We start from the raw sequence: 20,571 nt of genomic DNA, 5'->3' as shown, positions 1-20,571 counted from the left end.
GAAACAATTGTTTATTTTTAAAAGAGTCCTACCTTCAACTTTTCAAGTCTTCTACCTAATTTATTTTTTGAGTTTGAGCTACAATGTCACATTCAAATACAGCTCTAAAATTCTGGGGGCTAGGGCTGTTCACATTCCCTTTACACTAGAATGACAGACAACCAGGACTGGAGGGGGAAAAAATCTGATTCAAATAATCTCCAAATGCTGAATTCCTTCTACAACCCAAGAGAGCAGCTTCTCCTCCAATAAGAACTGATTTCATATATGGCTATCCATTTTCTTTTTGCTGAGAGATCCAGTAAGTTTTTCTTTCTCCTAAACTAAAATCTACCTTATAATGTCTACCCACTGGTTGTGGGGTTACCCAATTAGTCTATATATAAAACATTCATTCTTTCTTTTTTCACAATTTTATTTATTTAAGTGATCTCTACAGCCAATATGGGGCTTGAACTCACAACTCTGAGGTCAAGAGTTGCATGCTCTTCCCATTGAGACGGCCAGGTACCATGCCCTCAGTCCCCAAATTCATTCTGTAACTGATTGCATCATCTTGTTGCTGTCTATAGATAATATTTTGGAGTTGTCTAGACTAATACACTTCTTAATATTTTCAATAAAGTACTCCATTTTCACAAGATGATGAAAATCTGAACCCCATATTTACTGACTTAAAATTTTAAAACTTTGTTATTTTGAAATAATTTCAAACTTATAGAAAAGTTGCAAGAATACAAAGAACTCTCCAACCCTTCATCCAGATTCCTTAACTGCTAACATTTTGCTATCTTTGCCTTTATCACTCATTTATTGTATCTCTATATAACTTTATGTTTCCTAATTATTAAGTTTAGATTACATATTGTTTGGCAGAAAAACACCTGTGCTCTTCTCAGTGCATAAAATCAGAAAGCATATAATGTTGATTTGTCCAATAATGGTGATGTTAAACTTTAGTCACTTGGTTTAAATGGTACCTATTAGGTTTTTCCAATGTAAATTAACTAAAATAATTTTGTGCTAATTAAGTGAAATTTTTTGTGAACAGATACTTTCAGACTATGTAAATACAAACTTTTACCTACTGTTTTTCACATTTATTGATGATCCTTGCCCAAAGCAGTTACTGCCATTATAGTTGCTAAATAGTGATTCTCTAATTACACCATTCATTCCACCTTTACTAGTTCACATTCTACTGTAGAATACAGCTTTCCTTTCTCCCCCATTTGTTTATTCATTCATTTCTTCATACCAGTATAGATTCATAGATTTCTATTTTATCCAATGGGTTATAATCTGCTACTATCAATATTTATTTTGCTGCTCAAATTCTTCAAAAATTTGCCATTGAGAGCCCTATGTCCTTCTGAAATACATCACTGCTCTTAGAATACTTTCTGGCATAATTATAAGATGTTCTGGATTTATGCTGTACTATGCCACACATAGCCTTAGACTCTGTCAGGTCTCCAAGGAGTCTTGAATGCCTGAGTACTTGGGCAGCAATACTTAGGGTGTCCTTAAAATAATTTCTATTGAAATGAACTCTGGTGTTATGATATTGTTGAGATGTTAAAAAAAAAAAAGGCTATGAAACTCATAGTTGTATATACTAGAAGGACGGTGAAGATGTTGCTTATAATTTGATTCTATATGAGGGCCCATGGGGTCTCTGGGTAGGTTTTAATCTTGCAGGATACTACAAACTGCGTAACTAATTAATTTTCTCTCTTGACAGTGCCTGAGAGAGCTCACTCCTGGATTCACCTCATTTGCCTTGATTAGCAGAATCACAAAGGTGGGGATGCAGAGTAGAGAACAGTTCTTTAGGAGATTCTGATATCCTCTATCATTTCAGAGAAGCACTGCTCCAGAACTATTCACTCAAATTGGAGTACAGTAAAGTGTAGAACTGAATTTCTGGTTATTCATTCCATCCTTTTGGAACATGCTTCCCTTTAACCTCAATGCTGAGTGAATACAATACTGTGACTCTAACTTCTGATTTTATAGAAGTAAAAATGTATAATGTGAGCTAAAAAAAGTTACCTGAAAGATAAAGTAATGATTGTTCTTTTGTGTATACAAGATATTTAAAAACAAGCCTTTTTTGGCCACAAACTCTCAAATGTGACCTGTACCAAATTTATTTGGTTGTTGGAACTTGACAAGATCACAGCTAGAGACGAAATAGCCTTAATTTCACTATTTGAACACTATATGCCTGGTAAAGTGTAGAGATAAAAAACCAAAAGAATAACACCCAAGTACTAAGTCTTCAAAATATAATTTGCATGTATCCATTCACCTGCAAACCAAAATACTGAAAGTGTATACAATTAACTATAGGTATTCCCAAATGAATCAATTTATTCCTCAATGATTATATTGACTCTGGCCAGTAAAATCACAATACACACAATTTTTTCAAACCAGGATACTATGACCCATGAACAATATTATGCTCCAACCTGGTTACCACATTCACTTTATATGAGCCATTGTGCTGGTGACAAGTTGAAAAGTTGTTCATTGTTGCAAGGAAATTATATTATACAAAACAGAAGTGTATGAATAAGAGAGCCATAGGAGACTTACAAATGTTTCCTGACCTCACTGTAAAGTTGAACACAATCACTTGAACCTATGAGAACGGTTATACATAGGAGTGTGGTCTTTCTAATATCTGTACCTACAAATATTTGGAATGTCCCACTTTGTTACATCCTTCTGAAAACAAGGAACTGCTAAGTAATAATATAACCTTTTAAAAACATATATAATACTTATGTTAAACTTTTAATTATCCCTCCCAAATACACCAAGACCCAAATCCTCAAGCTCTAAGAAAGTAAGTATGAATATTTAAAGCTTTGAATTGTCTGCATATACTGAAAAGTTTTAGTTGAAAAGTTTCCACAATTTTCACACAGTTCTATAATACTTGCCCCAAAAACCAATAATCTAACTCCTTGAGTAGATACTAGTTGTATGTTAGCTAGTATCAATGTTGGATTCATGGAGACACTAACAAGAGTTCCTACCTAAGAGTTGTCAAGAAGGCTTGGCAAAGAAATGAAGGCACCTGGGGCGCCTGGGTGGCTGTCAGTTAAGTGTCCGACTTCAGCTCAGGTCATGATCTCATGGTTCATGAGTTCAAGCCATGTGTCGGGCTCTGTGCTGACAGCTCACAGGCTGGAGCCTGCCTCAAATTCTGTGTCTTCCTCTCTCTCTGCCCCTTCCCTGCTCATGCTCTGTTGCTCTCTCTCTCAAAAGAAACATTAAAAAAAAAAAGAAAAACAAAAAAAGAAATGAAGGCACCTTATGTAGGAGAAGAAGGTAGAAGTGTAGTGTGGGAAATAGAGACCTGTAATTTCCACTGTGAGCTGTGATTCTGGAAGATAACAGACAGTGGTCAAATATGGGACTAAAATAAAGAGAGATGATGTTCAAATATAAAATTGATCTTAATAAAACTTTTTCTTAATACTAGGCACTTTGTATCATAATTGCATTCTACTTTGAGACTATCTCAATCTATTTTTTCAAAGACAGCTTCTTTAGGGCTCCAGAACCATATGTAAAATGGTAGAAGATTCGTATTTATTTGAAAAAATTTCAACGTCTCTTTTTCCTCAATACTAAGTGACTAAAGCCTGGGATTAGTAAACAATAAAGAACAGAAAGGTGGTTTAAGTAGTATGATGCCACTTATTTCAAATTTGTATCATGCTAAATCACATTGCATATTGTTTATGGAAACAAATATGTGCATTATACAAAGGTAAAATGGGAATTGCAAAAATGTACACCAATTTAGAAAAGCAGTTGTCACTACAGATGAACAGGAAAAACATAAGACTTTAGCTATATTAAAAAAAGCTCCGAAGGGGTGCCTGAGTGACTCAGTTGGTTAAACATCAGACTCTTGATTTTAGCTCAGGTAATGATCTTATATTTTGTGAGATCAAGCCGCATATCAGGCTCTGTGCTGACCATATGGAGCCTGCTTGGGATTCTCTCTTTCCCTCTCTCTCTGCCCCTCCCCTACGCTCTTCTCCCCTTCTTTCTCAAAATAAGTAAGTAAACAAATAAATAAATATTTTTAAAAAAATTAAAGAAGCCCTGAAGAACCCTCTTACGTGTTGGTGGAAACACAAACTGGTGAAGACACTCTGGAAAACAGTATGGAGATTCCCCAAAAAGTTAAAAATAGGACTATCCTACAATTCATCAATGGTGCTACTAGGTATTTACCCAAAGGATACAAGAATACAGATTCAAAGGGGGTATATGCACCCCAATATTTATAGCAGCATTGTCAACAATATCCAAACTATGGAAAGAGGCCATATGTCCATAAACTGATGAATGGATAAAGATGTCGTATATATGTACAATAGAGTATTACTCAGCCCTCAAAAAGAATGAAATCTTGCCATTTGCAACAATGTGAATTGTGCCAGTGTGTATTATGCTAAATGAAATAAGCCAGTCAGAGAAAGACACATACCATATGAGCATGCCCATATGTGGAATTTAAGAAACAAAATAGATGAACATAGGGAAAAAAAAAAAAAGAGGGAGGCAAACCATAAGAGGGAGACTCTTAACTATAGAGAACAAAGGGCTGATGGAGGGAGGGGGAATGGGCTAAACGGGTGATGGGTATTAAGGAGGGCACCTGTTGTGATGAGCACTGGGTATTACACATAAGGGATGAATCACTAAATTCTACACCTGAAGCCAGTATTACACTACATGTTAACTAACTAGAATTTAAATAAAAACCTGAAACAAAACCAGACAAACTTAAGCAGATATATCAAAGTAGTATTTGTTAATTCTGAGTCTAAAGCTGATATTATAGTAATCTCTATGCTTTTTCTGAAAGCTTAAAATGTTTCATTAAAAATAATTTGGTACAACCACATACAAAGAAGATCATACAGACCAAAGCTGCAATTATATATAAATGGCAACTGTAGGTTTTCTCAATTTCTGCAAAACATTCTTGTGATTCTTAAAATATGTATACTTAAGACTGTTTTCTTAGATCACAACATGGCTACAAATGATAGGAAGCTTGAAATGAAGAAAGCACAGGTGTGACTAGAGATTTAGGGTCAGACTTTTTCATGTTCAAGATTCTAGAACAAGGGAAAATTCCAAGGTTGATGTGGAACTCAACAGGCAGAGTCTTAGAAAAATATTAACTGAAAATAATGAGCCTGTAAATAGTAATAACTATCATCTACCGTCTATGATCTCCCATGAAGCTGACACCAGTAGCACATGACAGTGATGTATATATGCTTGCCTGTCACTCATGTAGCCACCTATCAAGTTCAATCCAATGAAAACAAATATATCACACCAAAGACAACTCCAAAGAGTATAAAATTTGGGGGCAGACTTACAAAACCTCAAAAATTAAAAGTCATTGCTATGAACAATTTCAAGGCAGAGCCTAGAAAGGATATTTCACATTCTTCCATCTAGCTCTTCTAAAATTATCATTAAACTATCAACCTATTGATAGGTTGAAAAAAAACTTTAATAGTTCTATGCGTATACATAATTTTCTGCCTTTCAAAAAAGGGATACTTTTATTGGAGTAAGTCCATGCCAGTACTATGAACATAGCACGAGAAGTAAAAACGACATCAATCCTCATACTTCTAAATAGACCATCAGATAATTCTGTACAATGATAAGACTTTACTTCCTATTCTATTGGCTGTTACATGTGTTAGTTAGAAAGATTAGGGGCAGAGGGGGAATCCCGAGATAGGCCTACCTCTGTGATACAGAAGTGGGGCCTGGCAAGGTTTGAAGGTAGAGCAGTAGCACTACAGAAATCTATCCACAGTCTAGACCCTGTCTGAGCACAAGTGGCAATGGCTGCCATGAGAGGACAGGCACACAAGACCCACTTGCACCCTGGACTCTTCTGGGATATAAAGCAAGAATAGTGTGCTAGGGAAGGGAAGAAACCCTTCAATGTATGGAGGCTGATCCTGCTTTGACAAGAAAAGTAGTGTGTGCTGAGGGCAGGACAGGACAACTCATGGCCCCTGTTCCTAGGCAAAGACTGACTGACACTACAATAGTAAAAAATGTAACCTATCTTTTGCACTGACACTAGGCAAAGGAATCTATCACCAGAGAAGAGACAGGAAGTCCACTATACCTCCAAATTCTGAACTGATTCAAAGCAGAAGTCTGCTGCTCCTGGAGAGAGCAGGAAATCTGTCTGTAGTCTAGACCTTGCACTGAAGAGTAAGGAGAACTCTGTCATTGAGGTGGGGCAGGAACATTTGAAACGAGGCTGCCTAAGGCTGTGTCTGGAGCAGAAAAATGAAGAAACCTCCCCTGACCCAACCATGAATACTGGACTGAGTAACAAGAGCAGTCTGCTACTTGGAGAAGGGCAAGAGCATAAAGAGAGAGCCCTCTGTGACACAAGCATGAGAACAAAGTAGGAAAATAAAAAAATCAATACTATAGAACTTACATTAAAGATATGATAGTGGCAATTCACTGGAAAATTTAAAGCCTGTGGTGCAACGAAGTAACAACCACACACACACACACACACACACACACACACACACACATACACACACACACAAAACACTCAAATCCAGCTCAATTACTGACTTACTTGACTCAGTTCCCAACGCTAATGGCCTGATGGAAGAGGAATGCCTATTTCCAGACATAAATATTATTGACTTCAGTTTCAACTGTGTTTTTACATATAGCATTTATCATTTAATAAAAAAAACTATGAAACACAAAAAACGCAAGTGAACCTGAAGACAGATCAACAGAAATTATCCAAATTGATAGTAGGAACTTCTAAATATAACATGAAAGACAAAACAAAACAGATATCCAAGAAATGTGGGACATGATAAAATGACCTAACAAATATACAACAGTTATGGAAGGAGAAGAGAGAAAGGGGCAAAGACATATTTGAAGAAATAATGGCCAAGAATTTTCTAAAATTAATGAAAGACAACAAAATGCAGGTCCAAGAAACTCAGAGATCCAAAACAGGATTTTAGTCCAAACAGGAAATACAAAGAAAAGGACAAGTAGGCACACTACTTTCAAATGGTTGAAAACAAAAGATAAAAGGAAAATCTTGAAAGCAGAGGAAAAAAAGGAAATATGACAAAGAAAAAGTATATATTTGAATATAAAAGACTTTTCATCTAAAACTATGTAAGCCAGAAAAAAAAAATGTAACAGCATCATTATTCAAAAACAGAACAGTCAACCTAGAATTCCATATCCTGAGAAGAGTATCTTTCAAAAAGAAGGCATATTAGTTTGCAAGGTTGACATAACAATACCACAGACTGGGCAGTTTAACAAAAGAAATGTATTTTCTCATAGGTCTCGAAGTTAGAAGTCTAAGATCAAGGTGTTGGCTGGGTTGGTTTCTTCTGAGGCCTCTCTCCTTGGCTTGCAGATGACTGCCTTCTTTCTGTGTCTTCACATGCTTTTTTTCCTCTGTGATCACATACCCCTAGTGTCTCTCCATATGTCCTAATCTCCTCTTCTTATATGGAACCAGTCAGACTGGATTAGGGCCCACACTATCAGTCTCATTTTAACTTAATTACTTCATTGATGGCTCTATCTCCAAATACAGTCACATTCTGGGAGGTAGGGCTTCAACATAAAAATTTAGGGGTACATAATTCAGCCCATAATACCCTACCTCCATGTGTTTCTCACAGGCAAAACTCATTTACCCTCATTACAATAGCCCAAAAGTCTCTTTATTTTTTTTTAAGATTTATTTTTAAGTAATCTCTATACCCAGCTGGGGGCTCAAATCTATAACCTCAAGATCAAGAGTCCTAGGCTCCTCTGATTGAGCCAACTGGGCATTCCCCAACAGCCCAAAAGTCTTAACTTATTTCAGCCTCAACTCTAAATTGCCAATCTTATCTAAATATTATCTAAGTCAAATGTGGACAAGACTCCAGGTATGATTCACCCCAAGGAAAAATTCCTCTCTAGATGTGAACCTGTTGAAACCAGACAAGTTATCTACTTCTAAAATACAATGGTGGGACAGGCACAGGGTATTCCAGAAGGGATCATAGGTCCCAAGCAAGTTCAAAACTTTGCAGGGCAAATTCCATTATATTTTAAGGCTTGAGATTAATCCTCTCTGGCTGGATGCTCTTTCCTCCAGGCCCAGGGGGGTGACAACTCCACCCTTCTGGCCCTAGGTGACAGCCTAGCCTATTGAAACCTAGGAGGTAGCCTTGCCCTCTGGAACAAAGGAGGGAGAGATAGCCTTTCCTCCTAGACCTGTGCCCTCTGGGTTGGTGGGATATATACTGTCTATAAGAAACTCATCATACATATAAAGACATAGATAGCTTAAAAGCAAATATATGGAAAAAGATATACCATACACTCACTAACCTAAAAAAAGCTAGAAGAGTTATGTTAATATCAGGCAGAGCACATTTCAACGCATGGAATACCACCAGATTTCAAGAGAGACATTATGTAATGATAAAAGAATCAATTCATCAAGAAGATATGATAATCATTAATATATATGCACTCAATAACAGAGCTTCCGAATATATAAAGCAAAACCAGTAAATAAGACTTATAAACAAGCAAATCCAAATATTTAGTTGATATGGTAGCCAGTCTCTAAGAGGGGAAATGAAACAAAACAGTTGCAGGAAATCTTCAGATAAAAGGTTAATTTCTATACGCCAGGTGGTTGCGGATTATAGGTTTATGACTCAGGATGAGTCTGAAGAGTTCCTGACATCAATAGTCAGATTATTCAAAGCTACTGAATGGCACTGAGGAAACTGTCTTGGGTTGCCAAATAAATAATCAGCTAAGTATATAGTAAACATTCTCCATACATGTAGTATTCTGCTAGGCACGTTAGAAATAGAAGACATGATTCTGGCAGTGAAGGAACTTTCCTAGTTGGAGAAATAAGAATCTCAAATAAGAAATACAAACTAGTAAATTATGCAGAACTCACTAGGATTCACTCACTCATTTAAGTTACAGAGGAAATGGTATTTGTTGATGTGGGGCTAATGTTAAGATGAAAATTATATAGTTCATGTCTTCAATAGACAGAAAGCCTGGAATGGGAAGATAGATATGAAAACAAGTAAGTGTATCATAGGTACCACAAAAACTCTGAAGAGGGAGCAGCACATTCTGCCTGGGGTTTCAAGAAAGGATGCACAGAAGAAATGATGTCTGAGCTAAGCTTAAAAATGCAGATTCCTGGATCACGTGGCATGGCTCAGCTGGTTAAATGTCTGACGTCAACTCAGTTCATGATCTCATGGTTCGGGAGTTTGAGCCCTGCACAGAGCTCTCTGCTGTCAGTGCAGAGCTGGCTTCAGATCCTCTGTCCCCCCTTCTCTCTGTCCCTCCCCTGCCCTCTCTCTCTCTCTCTCCAAAAAATGAATAAACATAAAAAACCCCTCAGATTTCTATTTAGGTGCTGCCTAGGGAGACAAAGTGGGGAAAGGCACATTAGGCACAAGGATCAATATGAGCAAAAGGGCAGAAGTATATAAACTGTAAATAGTTTAAAATTAAGTGGCTGGCTATGCTTCAGAGCTAGGATGAGAAGAGGTGTGCATTTAATAAATAAGCCAAATGAAAGAAAGTCTTGTAGGACATGATAAGGAGTATGGAATTTACCCTGTCTTCTTCTGTCTCTTATTCATTCAACAAATATTTACTGAGCAGCTACTATTTGCTAGGCATCTTTCTTGCTATAGAGAAGTCTCCTGTCTTGTCCCCATGAGGGTGTTGCTGGGGGGAACATGGTACAGTGCAATACACTGGACACATAGAGTTGGATAACAAATGTCAGTTGCAGAAGACTCTACATCCCCCAAACAAAAATGTAAACAGAAGATATACATGTAAAATAAACCAATGGGCGTATCTGGCAGTGATTAGTGTCATATGTTTCTCGGGCTTCAAACACTAAAGTCAAACCTTGATCATAATATTTTCAGAGACAAATCATTTTGTAGTATTAGGGGACATCTTTTTCAATAGCCTGCATTTTCCCCTTAAATTCTTACTTGCAGTGAGGTAGAAGAAAATTGGTTGGTTTCTCCACTAATCTTTTTTTTTTTTGTTAATGTTTTACTTATTTCTGAGAGAGAGAGATAGCGTGAGCAGGGGAGGGTCAGAGAGAGAGGGAGACACAGAATCTGAAAAAGGCTCCAGGCTCTGAGTTAGCTGTCAGCACAGAGTCTGACGCAGGGCTCGAACCCACAAACTGTGAGATCATGACCTGAGCTGAAGTCGGATGCTTAATTGACTGAGCCACTCAGGCACCCCTCCACCAATCTTACAGATGGTAGTGTTGGTTGCTGTATTCCTTTACAGACAACCTAAGTTCCCTGTTTCCCAGGTTTTCCAGGGAAGCCTGCTAAAGATAAAACTTCACACTCCTCAAGCAATAACTTCAGTGACTGGAGCACTTTCTCAGTCAAGAAGAAACATATTGACACAATTCATGAATGTGAGCAAAACTGTTTTGGTTGTGACAGTAGCTTGATTATAACACTATGTGTAATGGCAAGTCTATTAGTAAATTCCTGGTTTCATTCATTCAAAACTTTTTGAAAAATTCTTAGTTCAAAATTTTTGATTTTGGAGATATTTTTTCCCCCTTAGGAAGACTGATTTAAGTCCATTCAAGCATATTTGAAAACTGGAACTAAGTTAAAATAGTTTTTTCATTTCAAAGACAAACTGTTATACAAAGAAATAATTTAATGCCAATTAAACTTTGATACATCATTATGTCAGTGCTTTAAGAAGCATTGTTCTGTAAAATTTTGAAGTAAAAGTTTTTAAAATAAAAAAATTTAATGTTTGAGAGATACACACACAATGTGAGTGGAGGAGGGGCAGAGAGAGAGAGGGAGACATAGAATCTGAAGCAGGCTCCAGGCTGAGAGCTGTTAGCACAGAGCCCGACGCAGGGCTCGAACTCACAAACTGTGCGATCATGACCTGAGCTGAAGTCAGATGCTTAACTGACTGAGCCACACAGGTGCCCCTAAAGTAAAAGTTCTGAAAATTAACTAGCCATGCATTCTGCTTCCAGTGGGCTTTCAGCTCCATCTTCACTACATGGTTATTAATATCCACAGGAGCTGTTAGGAATCCAATTTCATTCTGTCCTTTGGATTTTTTTCTCTTTCAAGAAGATAGAAATTAAAATTTCTATGGTAATGTGCTACACTTGAGAGGTAGGCCTTGCCTTTTTATACTCATTAAATACGTAAGGTAGGTAACTAATTAGGCTGTTAAATATGTGTACTATGAGGCAATATCCATACTGGGAAAACTAAGTACAGCTGTAAGACTCCAGTCTGCATTTCTTGATTTGTGGGTTGATATTGCTGTCTTTAACATTATACCATGGAAGGATCTGTATTTAACACAATTTTCCTTCATACATTATGAGTAAACAAATAGTGCTTAACAAATAGCAAGGATTTAGCTGGACAACAGCAGATAGCTTTGAAATTCTGGAGAATTTTAGTAAATTGACACCACCAGTGCACTTAAGTCTCATTGCTGGTATGATCATAGCCTAGTTAGGGATATTGTAAACCCCATCTGTAAACTAGGAACAAAAGGAGCTTAGAGTTAATGTTTTATAAACTGTTCTCTTTCTATGTATTTATTCAATTTTACTTTCCTTCACTTTCTAGTGATGTCTGATCTCCATAGCTATCTTCATTCATTTTTATGTTTCTTTTATTCAGTTTCTGGGTCCAGGCTAGCCTTTCTTTATTGAACAAAAATAAATAAATAAAATAAATAAAATCACAATATGAATATAAGAGAATTACTGGATATTTACAGGCAACAGCAGGCAGAAAATGTAGCATGGGAAGCAACATAAACTAATTCATCTAATGGTTCTTTTACTTAAAAACTTAGTGTGTTGTAACCCACTGTTCCCTAGAGACAACTGAAGATAAATACTACTGACTTGTCAAGAATCCTTTACCCAAGTATCCTTAACTCAGATTTTCCTTCAGCGGCCATAATTATCAGTGGTCATCACTTCTATGAATTAACATATGGCAAGTTAGCAGACTGTCCTTAACCCTCTCCTTTCTGAGCAGCCCATTTTTGATACTTGAGCAAGTCACACTGAGGGAAGAATAAAGTGGTACTTCTTGCAAATGGTAATTCCTATTATCGTTGAAGAACAGATAATAAAATAATAAAGATAAATATAGATAAATATATAAATAAAGATAAGTAAATAATAAAGTTAAATAAAGATAATAAAAATTCTTTGCTAAGAATCATGAATCTGGACACTGAATTTCCTAAGGTAGCTCCTATTACATCAATCTAAATAGCAGCTGAATTTTAACAGGGTCTTGTCAAAGTTCAAGTAAGAGACTTACCTGTTCCTGGGTCATCTTCTGCAGCTCATTCTCCCAAGCTGCCTGGTCATCATCCAAGTTATAGGAAGCTGGTGGAGTGAGTCCACGAAGGATCAGGGGGTCTCGGTCATGGCAGAGGGCTGTCAGGTGTCCAATATACAACTTTAATTTGCTTCTATTTTGGTCAAGTTCTAAGAGGGGCTGGATGATCTGAAGCAAAAAAATTGAGGAAAGTCAAGATCAATCTGAAACCAGAAGTTCAAATCCGAAACCAGAAGTTCAAATATTTTTATGTCTCCCAAGTCAAAGAAAACTGACCGAAGATTCAAGCTCCTCTAATCAGCACTGAAATCTTCAGGATTATACAAAGATACAGTTCCACACACTTGCACATTTACACTGTCGCACCCAACCAAACCCCCCCTCGCCCTCCTTCTGGGAGACAGGTAGAGAATGCTGGCTTACTCTACCAACAGAGAGAGTTCCGTATTTAGGCAGCGGATTAAACACAGGACTAACTTGTTTTTACACAGATGACATTCCTGATACAGAAAGACTCCAGTTACCTCATGATTTCTCTTCCCATTTATTTATGAGTGGTTACAAAAAAACATGCTAGTGAAATCTGCTCACTGAAAGCCTGGACAACATACACCTCATGTGTTCCTTCACCTCCTGGAAAGGAAGAAAAATTCTGTCTCTGGAGAAGGTGCAAGTTTTTCTTGGCCATGAGATGTGATGAGTGAACTCATTACTAAATCTGCCTCATCCTGGCTTAAGTTCCCCTCATTCATTTCACAGAGGTATCCAATATTCTTTTTAAACAGTGATTGATAAATCCTTATATAACACCAAACACCTGACTCACAGCCAAGGCCTCTCAGAAATTCTCTCAGTTGTAACACCAGTTTGATGTTTTCCTTGAAAAACAGTCCTGCACTTTTTTTTTCCTTTTCTCTTTTTTTTTAAAGCATTCCCTTTACCCTGGATGAGTAACTATCCTCTTGGCTCCATTTGGAAGCACATGACAGATGACTTCTGCCCCAGAGCTTCATTTGACAGCTCTCAAGACAATACTCTGGTTGGGTATCTGGTAGTTGGTCAAAGCCTGGTGCATTTAGGAAGAGTTGGGTCAGATCTCACATCTCAGAACAATGAAATGTTAGAGCAGCACCTGCTTGATACATAGCAGCTGTGAGAGCTGCGAAGCTCCACCAAAATGCTGGCCATTCTCAAAATGTTCCCAGGGCTTACAAGGCAGAGGTCCGCACCTGCTGCATGTCACTAGGCTGGCATTTTTCATGCACAGGACACCTCTGACCCACCTAATGAATAAAGGAGCTCAATAATCTTCATTTACAGAAACAAGGACTGGGATTACTTTCAAATTGTTGTCACGATTTCTCCCTGGTCTCCTCAGAGGCCTGCTCCTGCTGCTTTCTTCTATTTCTCTTTAAGAGTTTAAATGAATAAAGTTTTAATATTTTTAATGAAACCAATAATTATTTTATTCTGAAAAGTACGGGGAAAAGTATAAAAGAAATAACAAAATAGGCTATAGGTATTCCCATTTGCAACGGTGGTGATTTTTTTCTCAGTCTTCTAATAAACGTATATAAATTGACTTTAACTGTATCACACTTCATATTTTGCTTGATACACTGTTTATTTAATGTTATAAACATTATGAGTACTATTCAAACATTGCCTTTTCCTGGAAAAACGTGGTTTTTAACAGTGGCTTTATAAATATATCACATTTCCCCTGTTTCTAATATTACTCCCATGAAATAATTAAGAGAGGGAAGAGCCAGGGGCACCCAGATGGCTCAGTCCATTAAGCATCCAACTTTGGCTCAGGTCATGATCTCCTGTTCGTAAGTTTGAACCCAGCACTGGGCTCTGCACTGAGAGTGTGGAGCCTGCTTGGGATTCTCTCTCTCTCCCTCTCTCTCTGCCCCTCCCCAACTTGTGCTCTCTTTTTCTCTCAAAATAAATAAATAAAAACTAAAAAAAAAATAGAGAGAGAGAGGGAAGCGTCAGGGCATAGTGGCAAAACAATCTTTAGCTTACTAAAGAGATCAGAGTTCAGAGTTTAAGCCTATCTAGTATTACATATTATAGAAGTTGAAGCCTGGCTAAACAAGTCAGAGAAAGTAAATTAGCATTATTTTATTTTTTAAACTCATACACACAATTCTATAAGGATAAAGGTTAAACACTTAGGTGTTGGTGTGGAAGACTCTTGGGTTCTATAAGAGACTGCTAATGAGCAGGGTCATGGTACCAGTTTGTGCTGGCATTTCCTACCTATGATAAACATAGTAACACTGTCAATCACAGAAAGAAGGGGCTGTTTCAATGAAGCAGAGGATTTAGAAAGTGGGGAAGTTGGATAATTTTTCACTACCACCACCAATCTCTCAAAAAGAATTATATTTTATTTCTGGCCATAAATGTATACTCACTGCAGAAAATTTTATAAAGAATTCTAAAGCATAATCTTTAAAAGCAATTTAAAAGCAGTATTCCCTTAAATGCATGCACACTTTGCATTTCAATAACTGTCTAATCATGGTAAAAGAACCATTAACACACCACATTCCTAGGGCCTCCATGCAATGTAGCCCTATTTCATTTGTTGTTGTTTGTTGTTTTAGCTTGGCCTTGTCTTTCATTGATAAAAAATTTTGGCGGGAGGGGAGGGGGAATTCACTTATGGGGATTTCCACTTATTCCCATTCTGTGTGTGTGAGTGTGTGAGACTATAGATGTTATCACATATGGGCTGCAAGGCTGAAAAAGCTGATATCTTAGGTAATTAATGTTTGAATAAGCAAACTGACATGAAAGAATATGACCACAGAGGAAGGAGACAAAGTGATAAATGGTAGTAATGGAAAAGTCAAATTTCTGATAGTAAATGGCATTTAGAAAAATACTGTTTCACTACTATATGACTTGATACGAAAAAATTTATTCTTCAGGCCTTGTTCTTAAAGATAAATTTAAAATGATTTAAAAGCATTTCATGTTGAAGTGCTAACTGATTAAAAAACATGATAGTTTTTTGCACTCCATAATTCTTCAAAGTCCAAATTGAAAGTTAAAAAATGATGGAATTTGAAATTCTTTCCAGGATAAAAACTCATTCCATGCAATAGCCCAAATGTCTGTCCTTTCTTCCCATGGCAAAGGGAATTGCTTTAAAAAGACAAAACAAAACAAACCCACAGAGCTTACTATGTGAAAGCCTAGGAAACAGCCCAACTAGCACAGTTCTCAAATCTACCCTCTAAAAAAAATCACTTTGGCCTCTCTGGGACACATTTAACCACGTCAATCATGTGGGAAATGCCCTTATCTCTTCCTTTCCCCTCTATCTGACTTAGGCAGGCCACTTAGAAATTGCATTTCCCACAAGGTAGAACTGCCACTGCCTAATCTCAAGAGGGAAGAGGGACACTTGTCAAGTAGAATGAGGATGCCTTACAGGATCTGTAAGTTATGTCTTCTGTCCACATACAACCTCAGTACACTGGTGAGAAGTCCTACTAAAAACTATCAGAAATGTAGTCAGGCCTAAAGCTTAGTTCCATAGCTATGCAGAAAAACAGTTATATACCTTTTCTGCCAAAAAGAAGTTAAAAAATGAATTTATCTAGATAATTTCTGCTTGTATCAGATGTAATGCCAAAAGGCAATGTTCCCCTAATCCTTATTTACCAAAAATTGTTAAGGAAAAGAATTTAAATTACAAAAAGGGATAAGATATTTTTGGTTTACCTACTGATAGCTTTGTTTCTTCTCAAAAGGATTTATTTGCTTATGTACCAGATTCTCAAACTGACTTCAGAGGCCAGCATTCGATGACATAAGGTGACAGAGGACAGTGATCTTCTAAGGTACTTATTTTAACCTCCTTTCCACTTAAGTGAGATTAGATGGGTGAAGGTCTTTTGGAAGACAGACGAATTGCTCCTGTATTGTTCAATGTAGATTATAACTGAAAATTCCAGTTTTCCATTTCTGCAACCCATTTATCTATGATATCTGAACACATTTTCTTAGACCATTTGACTCTTCAATATCAGAATGGAATGTGCAGAGTGAAAGACTTTTAACCAGTACATTATTTAGCCTGCTTTTCTCTTCCTCCTCTACTGTCTGTTGTCAGACACTTACTCTAAGTATGGGTTAGTTCGTTGTAACACATTCTAGGCTGGTTTTATTTAAAAATTTTTTTTATTTACTTATTTATTTTGAGAGAGGGTATGAGAACATGAGCTGGAGAGGAACAAAAGGAGAGAAGAGAGAGAATCTCAAGCAGGCTCTGCACTGCCAGTGTGGAGCCCGATGGCAGGGCTTAAACCCACAAATTGTGAGATCATGACCTGAGCTGAAATCAAGAGTCAGAGCTTAACCAACTGAGCCACCCAGACACCCAACCTAGGTACTCAGTTTAAAAAGGAATAGTGTACCTTCATCATAAAGGCTGAATGAATAGGTACTGAATATTATTTAGAACTTAAATTTTGGGGTAACTAATATTTTGTTGTTGGGAAGATACCATTATTTATTATTTATTTACATTATAGTAGTCTTCATACCCAGTGTGGAGCCCAACGCGGGACTGAACTCATGACTCTGCGGATCAGTACCTGAGCCGAGATTAAGAGCTGGATGGTTAACCAACTGAGCCACCTAGGCACCCTAAGAAGATGCCATTTTAAAAAAATATTTTATTTTATTTTTGAGAGAGAGAGAGAGTGAGTGAGCATGGGTTGGGAAGGGACAGAAGGAAAACGAGAGAGAGAGAATCTCAAGCAGGCTCCATGCCCAGTACAAGCCCAATGTGGGGCTTTGATATCATGACCATAAGATCATGACCTGAGCCAAAATCACGAGTTGGGACACTTAATGGACTGAGCCACCCAGACATCCCAAGAAGATGCCATTTTTAAAAAATGTTTGTTTATTTTTGAGAGAGAGCAAGCAAGTAGGGGGGAGGGGCAGAGAGAAAGGGAGACAGAAAATCTGAAGCGGGCTCTGCACTGACAGCAGAGAGCCCGATTTGGGGCTTGAACTCAAGAACCATGAGATTATGACCTATCTAAGCTGAAGTCAGATGCTTAACTGACCGAGCCACCCAGATGCTCTGAAGGTGCCATTTTTAAAAAAGCTAACATTTATTGATCATTTACTGTGTTCCTGGCAAACTATTTTTATATTCACTGTGATTCTTCTGTGGCTAACTGACTATCCTTAATTGGCTACAAACTCTTCTTGTTCTTTGTATCTGCTGCTGAAGTCTTCAGAGATAGGTTCACCTGTCCATATGTTAATGGCAAAAATGCCAGATAGTTTTGATTTCTCATTGGGTTACCATTACACTTCTGTCCCCCAATGTAGGCGTATCAAGAAAGTCTCAGAACAACTAACATATTAACTTCCCAGAGACATTAGTCTCTTAATTGCATTTTTGTCTAGAGATTGCAGCAGAGCTAACTCTGNACCTAGCCTCAAAGCCTCCCCCCCCCCCGCCCCCTAAATAATTTTATCTTCTTGGCCAATTATATACTTCAGGATAAGAAAGATGAAGGCTAGTTAGTGTTAAGTCTCTTTACAAAAGTTTGGAGTTTTGTGTTATATTTTCACTTAAATGCAGTTATTTTGTGAAAGAATAGAGTTCTTTGAAAAAATATAGTATATCAAATGACAAATATTGAAACTAAAAAGCTATATAATTCACTTAACAAACATTTAGTGAATGCCTTCGTGCCATGCCATATCCAGTTTTAGCTGGTAGGAATATTAAGAATAAGGTGTGGTTCTATTCTACATTAGTTCCACGAAATAATGGAACTAATGTGTTGAGTGTATATAAGAATTGAAATGCATAAATTCATGATTTATCTGTAAGTTTACTTTTGAACTTTACTTCAGGCAAACAAATTGCTAAATAAACCTCTCTGCCATGATTTGAAGCTTAGTTTAACTTTGTCTTCGTATATAAGGGTATAAAAATCTTTTTTATTCTTAATGGTCTCTGAGATCCAACTTTTTTTTGTTTTAAAAAAGTTTTTTTAATGTTTATTTATTTTTTAGAGAGAGAATGCAAGCAGGGGAGGGTCAGAGAGAGAGGGAGACACAGAATCTGAAACAGGCTTCAGGCTCTGAGCTGTCAGCACAGAGCCCGATATGGGGCTCAAACTCACAAATCATGAGATTGTGACCTGAGCCGAAGCGGAATGTTCAACTGACTGAGCCACCCAGGCACTCCTAGATCCAACCTCTTAATTAGCCTTCTCATCTGAAGCCCAAACGGAAGGACAATTAATGATTCCCTAAATGTTTTTGGTGGTACAGTACTTACCCATTTTCAACCCTATCAAATAGAAAAAATACATACTCTTGGGAATGGCCCTCATTCAACACTTTTCCTGCAAGAGATAGAATAGCTTTAGACTGGGGCACCTGGGTGGCTTAGTCGGTTAAGCGTCCGACTTTCGCTTAGGTCATGATCTCGCGGTTTGTGGGTTCGAGCCCCGCGTCGGGCTCTGTGCTGACTGCCAGCTCAGAGCCTGGAGCCTGTTTCAGTCTGTGACTCCCTCTCTCTCTCTGACCCTCCCCTGCTCACGCTGTCTCTCTCTCTCCTAGAAATAAATAAAACATTAAAAAAAAAAAAGAATAGCTTTAGACTTACTTTGTGCTTAGAAGGCTAGTAGCTGAAAAACAATTCTAGCATGGCATAGCTGCCTTTCTTTTGGGGGTAAGTCAGTAAACTTCCAAAATTTCAGGAAAAATTAACAGATAACCTAAAGTTAAAGGCAAGAAACTTAACCCTTACCCTACTTATCCTTAACCCTTAACTCACTGAACAAGCTCCAAATCCTAAACCTTATTTCATAACTATTTTTCATGTTTAACTATTTGACTCCCCAAATTTTATACAATGTGACTTTCCTGCATTTATCTCCTAAACCAAAAATAAAAATCATGACAACAGCAAAACAATCCAGAATACTGTTTATATCATCAATATTTTCTATGTACCTAAAAGAGGAGTTCTATAGTAAGCAGAGTTCCTTCTTCGGCCTCCCGTACAGATGACCTACTATTACTACTACAGTTAATGAAATATTAGGACTGGGGAATCACTTAGGCTCACTTAACCCTTCCACTGTGTTATCTATATACTGGTGACAAAGATTCTCTCTAACCAAATTTTAGTTAGCTTCTCCCTGAGCTCTCTTCTCAAATGGCCCTTATTTGTGTTCATCTCTACACTGTCTACCTCTATTGAGAATTCTACTAAACTGGTTTATTATCAAGAATCTCTCATCCTTGATATCTGATCACCCTCAATATATATTTAGGTTCCTCATCCTCCACCATTCTCCAGGTGATGTCTGATTATGCTGCCTTTAGTAAGGATCCTCTTAGGTCAGTTTAGCTAGACTGCACCCTTATCCCTCATGTTTTGTCTTGTTAAGTGTCTGTACACTGACCCCAACTTCTTGGCCAGGAATCTCCAGTTTTCCCTATTGTATTCAATACTGAGTAAAGGAAAGGAATAGTAAATACTCAGTTATCACTAGGTGTTCAGGCTCAGGGACTACTGGGTCACTGAGATGAATACATGTTAATCAGAAATCTTACTACAAACAGAAGTATCTAGTTCTTAAAGTAAAAACTCTCTCCAAAGTTTTTAGATTTTAAAAGCTTTATATGCCTATGAAACTGCAAAAGGCTACAGGTTTTGAAGTACAAATAAAAGTAATATAATAAAAAAAATGCTATAATCATTTTTTAAAATAACTGGGTGGCTGAGTTGGTTAAGTGTCTGACTTGGGCTCAAGTCATGGTCTCACAGTTTATGGGTTCAAGCCCTGCATCCGGCTCTGTGCTGACAGCTCAGAGCCTGGAGCCTGCTTCGGATTCTGTGTCTCCTTCTCACTCTGCCCCGTCCCCCTTTCACATTCTGTCTCTCTCTCAAAAATAAACATTAAAAAAATTTTAATAACATGATCATTTCCTCTTAGTTTTATAGTTCAGAAAACTGTTGTTGACTTTTTTTAAGCATATATTACCACTTCAGCAAAAC

The 20,571-nt window shown here is 37.4% G+C and overlaps 1 protein-coding gene across 4 annotated transcripts in view; it reads right to left on the bottom strand.

Moving 5' to 3' along the window:
* ERC1 (ELKS/RAB6-interacting/CAST family member 1) overlaps window positions 1-20,571 on the bottom strand; it is a 490,295-nt gene that overhangs the window by 31,694 nt on the left and 438,030 nt on the right. For all 4 annotated transcript variants that reach the window (XM_077759231.1, XM_077759233.1, XM_077759229.1 and 1 more), the window contains one exon: window positions 12,486-12,674. In XM_077759231.1, the coding sequence (XP_077615357.1) occupies window positions 12,486-12,674 (189 nt within the window). The remainder of the gene's footprint in view (window positions 1-12,485; window positions 12,675-20,571) is intronic.

The sequence above is a fragment of the Crocuta crocuta genome, unplaced genomic scaffold (assembly GCF_008692635.1).
Source record: "Crocuta crocuta isolate KB4526 unplaced genomic scaffold, BGI_CrCroc_1.0 scaffold72, whole genome shotgun sequence".
NCBI lineage: Eukaryota > Metazoa > Chordata > Mammalia > Carnivora > Hyaenidae > Crocuta > Crocuta crocuta.
The sequence above is the reverse complement of the archived record's forward strand: the minus strand, read 5'-3'. Positions and strand labels throughout refer to the sequence as shown.